General features: G+C 42.7%; 1 protein-coding gene across 1 annotated transcript; it reads right to left on the bottom strand.

Moving 5' to 3' along the window:
• Positions 1-630: 630 nt before the first annotated feature.
• Positions 631-6,820, bottom strand: LOC131240638 (GDSL esterase/lipase At5g18430-like). Its single transcript, XM_058238994.1, has 5 exons — positions 6,525-6,820; positions 6,308-6,435; positions 5,358-5,600; positions 2,699-2,954; positions 631-1,022 (listed from the first exon to the last, which is right to left on the bottom strand). Exons 1-5 carry the CDS (start codon positions 6,760-6,762, stop codon positions 790-792), a joined length of 1,098 nt encoding a protein of 365 aa, XP_058094977.1. The 5' UTR covers positions 6,763-6,820; the 3' UTR covers positions 631-789.
• Between the last annotated feature and the right edge of the window lie 1,609 nt (positions 6,821-8,429).

Consider the following 8,429-nt stretch of genomic DNA (forward strand, 5'->3'; position numbering starts at 1 on the left):
GTGGTAGACTCTCAGGAGTTTCAACACCCAGTCAAGGGTTCGAGTATCCATAGGTGGTGAAATCCTACTACACTGAAAGTGTGTGGGGGTGCGTGTGCGTGTGAAAAAAAAAATAAAAAATCATGGCTCAATAAATGGTTGTAACAATTTGGCCTCATTCAAAGGGCTGCAAGCATTCCATCAGCATGATTCTTACTTCATGGCTTGCTCTAGTAGTATGAATGAAGGAGCATGCAGTTTGGATGAGGTTTGGGGACGTTGTTAATGTTAGTACGAAGTGAGGAGAGAGATTTCCCATACTTGAAGATAGCAATCCTTTTTGGCCAAGAAAATGCATGGAGGGTTGTTAATTCTTTTTGGATCATCTAACCATAGGACCCGCATGTATGAAACCCAACTCATGGGCAAACAAGATACATTTTTGGTGGTGACCAGACCCTATAACTTCCCTTGTGATTAAAGATCAAATAGCCATTAGTGAAATGACTTTCATATTGACTATTTTGCTTTGAGTTAGGTTGTCCAATGCAACCTCTGATGGGTCCAATTCATTATATGGTTTACATTTTGGAAATAAAAAAGAGCCATTTGACCCTAAAATCATGTACCATCCGTACAAAGATATCTAGGTGAGCTTCAAAACACAAATTCCCTTCTAAGATCATTAAAACAGCCTGCTTAACAGCAGTGAAGGCAAAGACACTTGCATATAAACATGAAACATTACAATCAATTACAGACACCCAAAACAACACAACAAAAAGAAATATGAAGATAGTCCATGAGAAGCTAGGTCATTGAATCCATGGCCAAGATGGTGCTCAAGTTCATGGGGTTCATGTGGCTATTGGATCCAGTCATTATCATATCGACAATGATCCGGTTTGCTCGTTCTGATGGATGGAAGGGATCCCAAAATGTGTATAAGCTTCTATTGGGGCACAAGCTCGATAGCTCCGTGCAAAGTCCAATCCCATTGAAAGGCCCTTGCCCACAGCATGCAACCTTTGATGATGCAAAACCTGCCCAAACCAGAACAGAAATACATAGCAGCATTGGTTAGAGCATGGTTTCAAGACAGCCGGACTCACTGAGTCTTGAGTTTGCAACTCGGCCGAGTTGGAGGGACCAGAATCATCTACAACCCCTATTTTATGCAGACTCAAGTTCTATGAGCCCACCCTATGGTATACGCAACATCTACTCCGTCGATCAGGTTCTATCCCCCCATCCAAAACTCAGGTAGACCACACCACCAGGAACAATGGAGACGTGTGTACTAACAAGCTAACCCCCCCAAAAAAAAGGAATAATGGAGATGGGAAGACAACCATAGTCTTGTGTGGGGCTACCATGCTGTGTGCCTTTCTTCAAACCTGTTAATCAGGTGTAAGTCACCAAGATGACATTCAGATGCCTGAACCAAAAGTCATGTGGACCATAACCTGTGTATTCAGAGGTTTTAGGAGCAATTTTACCTTGTTCCTGCTTGATGTGGCCCACCGGAGTTTTCTGATATTTTGTATATACATAGACAATGTGGTGGGTCCCACATCACTTGGGTGTTTGATGCGTTGTGGAAAGCAGGTATTGTAGACTATTTCGGTCCAGATGGGGTGACTCACCCGAATCGGCTATATTCTCAATGCTGACTCCTGGAACTCAACCAAATTGGACTGCATTGATTCTGAGTCAACTCGGGCAAGTCACATCCTGCTTTGGCCAGTGATCAATCCTGGACACTTCGCTCTTTTGCAGGAACTTCCCATGAGGGGAACTTAGGTGGGGCCCACCGTCCCGTCCATCCCTTTTGCCGGTTCATGTTAGGACAAAGGCTAAAAAATAAAAAAATAAAAACACAAATGTGCACACAACATGAAGAAGTAGGGAGGGAAATGCCTATTGAAGCCTCCTTGGGTCTGCTGTGATGTTTATATACCATCCATACAGTTCGTAGAGTCATTTCTATTGGGATGAACCGAAAACACAAAAATATTAGCGTGATTCAAAAGTTGTGGCTCCACGGATGGTTCAATGGTGGACATTTAATCTTCACTGTTTTATATCATACTACCCACTTGAGTTTTCAATCTATCTTATTTTTTTATCATGTCCTAACATGATCCGGCAAAACAGATTGATTGGAATGGATTTTTTACAAACATCATAGTGAGACCAACCCAATTTCTGGTGTTTGGAGGAAGTTCCTTCCAAAGGATTTTTGCAGGCAATCCCCATCCGCCATGATGGGGATTGCCAACACGTGTGGGCCTCACCAGCACGGCCAATGGGAGGGGGAGTGGCAGCTAATGGGTACAACCACAACCATTCACAAGAAAAAATACATTTGTGGGGGCCGACCGGTCCTAGACTTTATTGTCTTTTCTTTAAAACACACCCATGCCACATATGCACTGGATCCCATCATCTCAGTATTAAGACAATCTGTTTATCGTTGAGCCTTGAGTCGGCCCCATAATCTCAATATTAAAACAGAGTCAGTCTATCACTGAGCCATCCAGCCAGACCTGCCGCGATTGCCTTGGCTCCTCCTGATTTGCATGGGCCACTTAGAACCCTAGGATCAACATGGCTGTACAGTGAAAGGTGGGCCGTCACAGTTTGGTACACTTGTTGGACGGCAATAGGAGGTTTTTAAAGAGGGAAAAAAATAAAACCCTAGAAGCGAGTTTCTTACCAAATGCTTGGGGGTCACGGAGGAAATCACTATGCATGAGCCGGGTGTTAACGGCCACGAATACGTTTCCATGGATCTCATTGTTGAGTTGACTCAGCATCTGTTCCAGCTGAGGATCGTACAACGCTGCGGCTCGCTGCAGCTCTGGGTCGCAGTTGCCTGTCGACCGACTTCGCTGGGCTAGTGCAGCTGGAACACATCCCAAGGGTCCAGCTCCAGTCACCAGGACCTTCCGTGCACCTAACTCGTATAGCTTCTGGTATACAGGTCCGAAATCTTAGATTATGGGTACCATGAAATTGTGGTGTGTGCTAATTAGGGGTGGCCCACCCAACTGGGCAAGCCCGGCCTGGCTTTGGACTGGGTTGGGATCTATTAGCTTGGTCCATGGAAATGGACGGTCAGATCGATTTTTGGGTTTGCCATGGGCTCAAGTCTTTTTAGCCTGACCAAGCCCAACCTGATTTTCATGCATACACGTGTTTTCTTCTACAAATTTTATCATTATTAAGGCTGGGATCGGGCATGGCCCAACCAAAAATTTCACGCCGGGCTTGGACCTGATTGCTAGGTCCATGCCAGGTTCAGTCTGGGAATGGCTCGGTCCAAATCAGCTCATTGCCATCCTGAGTCACACGGATTTTGAGGTCCGCTCATCTGGTGCCGGTTGTAGGTGGCGCGCTGTGGGTCCCACGTCAACTATATATCCGATCCACCACCTTCATTAGTTTCTTCCTTCAATGTTAGCCGTTGGGGGAAAAAATCAACCTGAAGGGAAACTCATGTGGTCACACCACAAGGAACGGTTGGGAGGGGACGCCAATGTATAAAACTTCCCCACTGTTTTTGGGGCCCATCGTGTAGCGTATGTGTCATCTAATCCATTCCTCAGAGACACCCTATCAGGATGAAGGGATCCACTAAAAATTAGACCGTTTCCAAACCTAAGTGGACCACACCACATTAACTTAAAGGTCTTAATCATAATTTTACATTATTCCATGCGTTGTGGTCCATCTAAGTTTTGGATCGGCGTGAGGTTTTGGTTTCTGAGGTGAGTGCGAGGATGAGAAAACGATGGACAGGGTGGATCGGATGTACAGTCCACATGGGCCCCACAGTACTTGTGGTGGTACTGATGCCATATGAGCGCACCTCGTGGATTTTTCATGTAATGGGGCCCCACATTCAGTTTCTAGAAATGACCCATGGTCCAGCGATCAAACCAATGATCTATGGGCCCATTACGCAAGGCCACGAAACAAACATTTTCCAAATGGGAGAATCCCTACCCTTGGATAGGTGGCCAACAAAGATAGTTAAAGGAAGAGAATATAGCCATGGTTCACATTGAGCCAAAGAAGGGCCAACTATTCAATGGCTAGGATCTTCGAACGTAGAGGATCTTTTGTGTATGGCCATCCATGGCTGAGGGACGCGGGCTGCAGGTTGACCCTGCCAGTAGCAAGTCGCTTACTAGTTGATGCTCTGTAAGCTCCACCATGATGCATGTGTTTTATCCACACCGTTAATTCATTTTCCCAGCTCATTTAGGGCATGATCCAAAAAAAATGATACAGATCCAATTCTCTGGTGGACCACACCACAGGAAAGAGTGGTGATTGAACACTTACCATTAAAAACTTCTTCAGGGCACATAAGTTTTGGATCAAGCCGATATTATCATTTTCCCTTAATCAAAGTCTGTGTGAGCTAATCAACAAGTTAGTTGGAAAATAAACATTAATGTGTGCCGTAGAAAGTTTTTAATGGTGGATGTTCAATCACCACTGTTTTCTTGTGGTGTGGTCCACCTGAGATTTGGATCTACCTCATTTTTGGGCCCTTATCCTAAAATAATCTGAAAAAATGGATGGACAGCGTGGATAAAAGATAATCATCATGGTGGGGGCCATGAGATCTACGATGAATTAATTAATGACTTTCAATAACTTAACTAAAATAACTAGTATTTTATTGGGTCCGGTTATTGGCTGATACCATAATCCTATGATTGAAAATCCCATATTCTTTCTTTTATCTTAATAAATATCTTATAAGTTACACCAAAATCACGTGGACCTCATACAATGAAATTCGTGCTCGTTGGATTCTAAATTCCGCCGATGAAATTCGATGGTAATACTTTAAAAGGACTTTTCGGGACATGCTCATCAGCTAATTTACATTTTGCTGATAAGTTGGATTTCATGCATGTAGGGCCCACTTTTCGATGATCCAGACCGTTTATATGACGAGCCTTATCATAGATGGGAGATGATCTGAAAATCTCCCAAATCGAAATATCCTGTCCTTTGAAATATGGACTTTTCCATTTGAATATAGAATTTTCTTGTATTTTAACATCCTGCACAGTTGATATATGAGAATTTCTGTTTTTAAATCTTGTATGGCAAAAGAAAAATTCACCAAACTGTCCAAATCATGAGACCCACTTTAGTTTTGGGCCATAACTGATTATATGATCCTAGAGGTTGAATTAACAAATCCAAAATTCAAAGTTAAATAATAATAATAACTGATTATAGCTTAAAAATTCTTTACCTTTGGTTTAATAAAATTCTCATCTTTCAAAAAAAAAGTTTAAAAAATTAATAATAATAACTTAAAAAATTTTAAATGGTGAATAGGGAAATACCATTAGGATTTTTTTGAACTCCGATATTAGAAGTTGAACGTAGTCCGGTAGGGCAAACTGGCGAGACCGGGCAGAGTATGGCACTAAGTAATAGTTATTAACGAAGTCATTGCCACCAACGGTGACCAAGACGAGTGCCTGGTTTACAAGCTGTTTCGTTTGGTTGTCACCGATCAACCTCCTCAACCGTTGCTGGTATTGCTCGAAGTACTGAAGCTGCTTTGGCATTCCTATAATGTTTAGCTGCAAATACATATTCCAAGTTAATTGTATTTTAGCATTTACACTCCCAACCTAACTGATAAATAAGCAAATACTTTCTACTTGTGGTTACTCAACAATACCATGTTTGTATTATTGTATTGACACGAGTAGAAAACAATTAAAAGAAATGGCATGTGTACATATCTTTTCGCATGTGCTTAGGCCTATCAACAAGCGGGTTTCGCTTGGATTTTGAATTGGTGGTTAGGCCGAACTTGTCAGCTTGCCCTAATTGAGAATTGATCACTTATAGGCACCTGCACCACTCCTTGTATAGTATAGGGTAATTTTAGCCATTTGATGAAACATTGCATTGCTTTATAAAGGAGTAGTACAAGTGCTTATAAACAAGGTGTTCCATAATAATAATGATGGTCGTAACAGCCATCACAGTGATCATTATGATTTAGGTTGTAACAGTCGTTATGACCTTTTCTATTTTATTTTATTTTATTTTTTTTAAAAAAAAGTTGTTTCCAGACCATCACTGCTCGTTTTTTCTCTAACCATTGTTACGGCTGTTTCGCCCCATAATGCGTACTAGTTATGGCCATTACTATTATGCAACGACCGCTATGTAACTGATTTTGAATATGATGTTTGTAGCTGATAAGTTCTCTTTTTTTCCTTTTTGTTTGGCCTAGGACAGGCCTATCGATAGCCATACATGTGCTGATGGGCCTTACGAATTGGATCCCGGTGTCATTAAGGATTCCGATCCCTGCTGATGCAAAGTTGGCGCCGACGAGCAGCTTTTGTCCGTCGAGCTCAGGGCTCAAGTAAGGCAATGTGGGCTCAGCACCAAGATGCTCACCTAGTATGCATTAACATTGTTAGTCATGATTTGCATACAAAGATGGAGAAATAACAAAACCAACAGCTAAGATGACTTGTTCACCCAACTGATGATGTCTGGAATGTTTAGGCCATTAGAGAAACGACCAGTGGGTCGTTGGGTCGGGTAATCTATGCCGTAAGGAGGAGAATCGGCACGAGCTGTGGTCTCCAAGTAGTTGTTGTTGCCACTGTCAACGAGAGAATCCCCAAAGACGAAGAAAGCGCGAGCCGCAGCCCATGTGGTAATAGGGCCCAATGCTAGTAGACTCATGAAAGAAGCAAGGATAAGTGAAGGGGCATCCATGGGACTGGTAGGGGAATGTAGCTGAGATGTGGACTATGCCTTTCCTGAGCAACAGTCCATTATAAAAGGGTGCCTTATATAAGGGTGAAAGTGAAACAACTTATTATAACAACCGTCTATCCGTCCAAACAACTGTGGATTAATGTACCTCTCTAACCCCCTTTGCGGACCAACTTCATGAAAAGGTGCCCTCACAAGTGGTACTTTTGGGTGGTATTTTACTATGGCATTTAAAACTTTTCCGTGACTCTTATCTTGATTTAGCAACTTTCTTCAGGTATGTTTCTGTGATCCGTGCTTGGGACACCAAGGCTCATATGTGATGGTGGTGTGGTGTGGTGTGGCTGTCAATGGTACCCGGTGGAATTGACCCGATTCTAACCGGTCTGAGTCCATTTCTTGGATCCATTGAGAAATCGGGTTTGGACTTCATTTAAAATAGGGTATTGTTAGGTTAGGCCTGGTCTAGTTAATTTGAATGGGGTGTGTTACATGTAAGAGAACATTTGCACGCCTTGGAAGTGTCAAAATGGCACGTGGCTGCGATCTAATCCATTCATCAGGTGGGCCTGACCATATAAATGCTCTTGCTTGTTGCAAATCTAACTCATGACTTAGATTCAAAAACCTTATTAGTACCCAACAGGTACATCAAACCCAATCAGTCTGGAATACTCTGGTGTTCAAGATGGAGATCGAAAACCTGAAGGGACTTGACTTTGGAAGACCCGAACTTGATTAGCCCAAGTGCAAGTACTATCGGACCTGACCCCAACCCGACCAGGTGATAGTCTACTTAGGAGTAATTAGAATTGCTGAGAATCCATTTGTAGTTTCTTTTTAAATGGGAGGCTAACCCCAGTCAACGGTTGTATATGGTGTGGCTTACCCAAGTCATGGATTGACTTGATTTTTAAGCCTGTGGCCTACTGTGGAATAGTGCATATATTCAACACACATCGTAGTGGGGCAATACAGCTACTTCCCATGAGGTCGACCTCACACGAAGTACCCTCCCCCCCCCCAAAACACACACGCGCGCGCGCGCGCACACACACATATATATACATATGTGTGTGTGTACATACACACACGGAAACGCTCATCCTATTACATACAAACTTTTTTGAGAACCCATTATACGTGATGTGGATCCAAAATCTGAACCGTTCATGTGAAGCATCACCTCGTGAAACCCCCCAGGACCAAGTTTTACTTTGATCTAGAACTTTGATGGGCCATGATAAATTAAAACATTTTCTTCCCTTGATTTTCATTTCTCTTTGCTATGGCTCACCAGAATTTTAGATCAGGGTAAAAAATTTTTACATAAGGTTTCATGGGATTCCGCATCACATGGACCGTTCAGATTAAACACCCATGACACGTGTGCAAAGGTGCGCACGTGCATAGGTGCGCAGGGGAGCATGACTCTCTCTCTCTCTCTCAATAAATATATATATATATATATAATCCTGTTACAGAATCAAGCTTACATAAAACCCATCCAACAAGTGCACCCAAACATGATGGGTTATACTAACCAAAAATTAGGCTAATCCAACCATCAGGTGTACCCACGGCCCCACTATAGATAACAACGTGCACCACTCAAGGCCTTCAAATTCACATGTGGCCCACTTGATAATTGGATCATCTTGATTTTC

Source organism: Magnolia sinica, chromosome 3 (genome assembly GCF_029962835.1).
Source record: "Magnolia sinica isolate HGM2019 chromosome 3, MsV1, whole genome shotgun sequence".
In the NCBI taxonomy this organism is placed as follows: domain Eukaryota; kingdom Viridiplantae; phylum Streptophyta; class Magnoliopsida; order Magnoliales; family Magnoliaceae; genus Magnolia; species Magnolia sinica.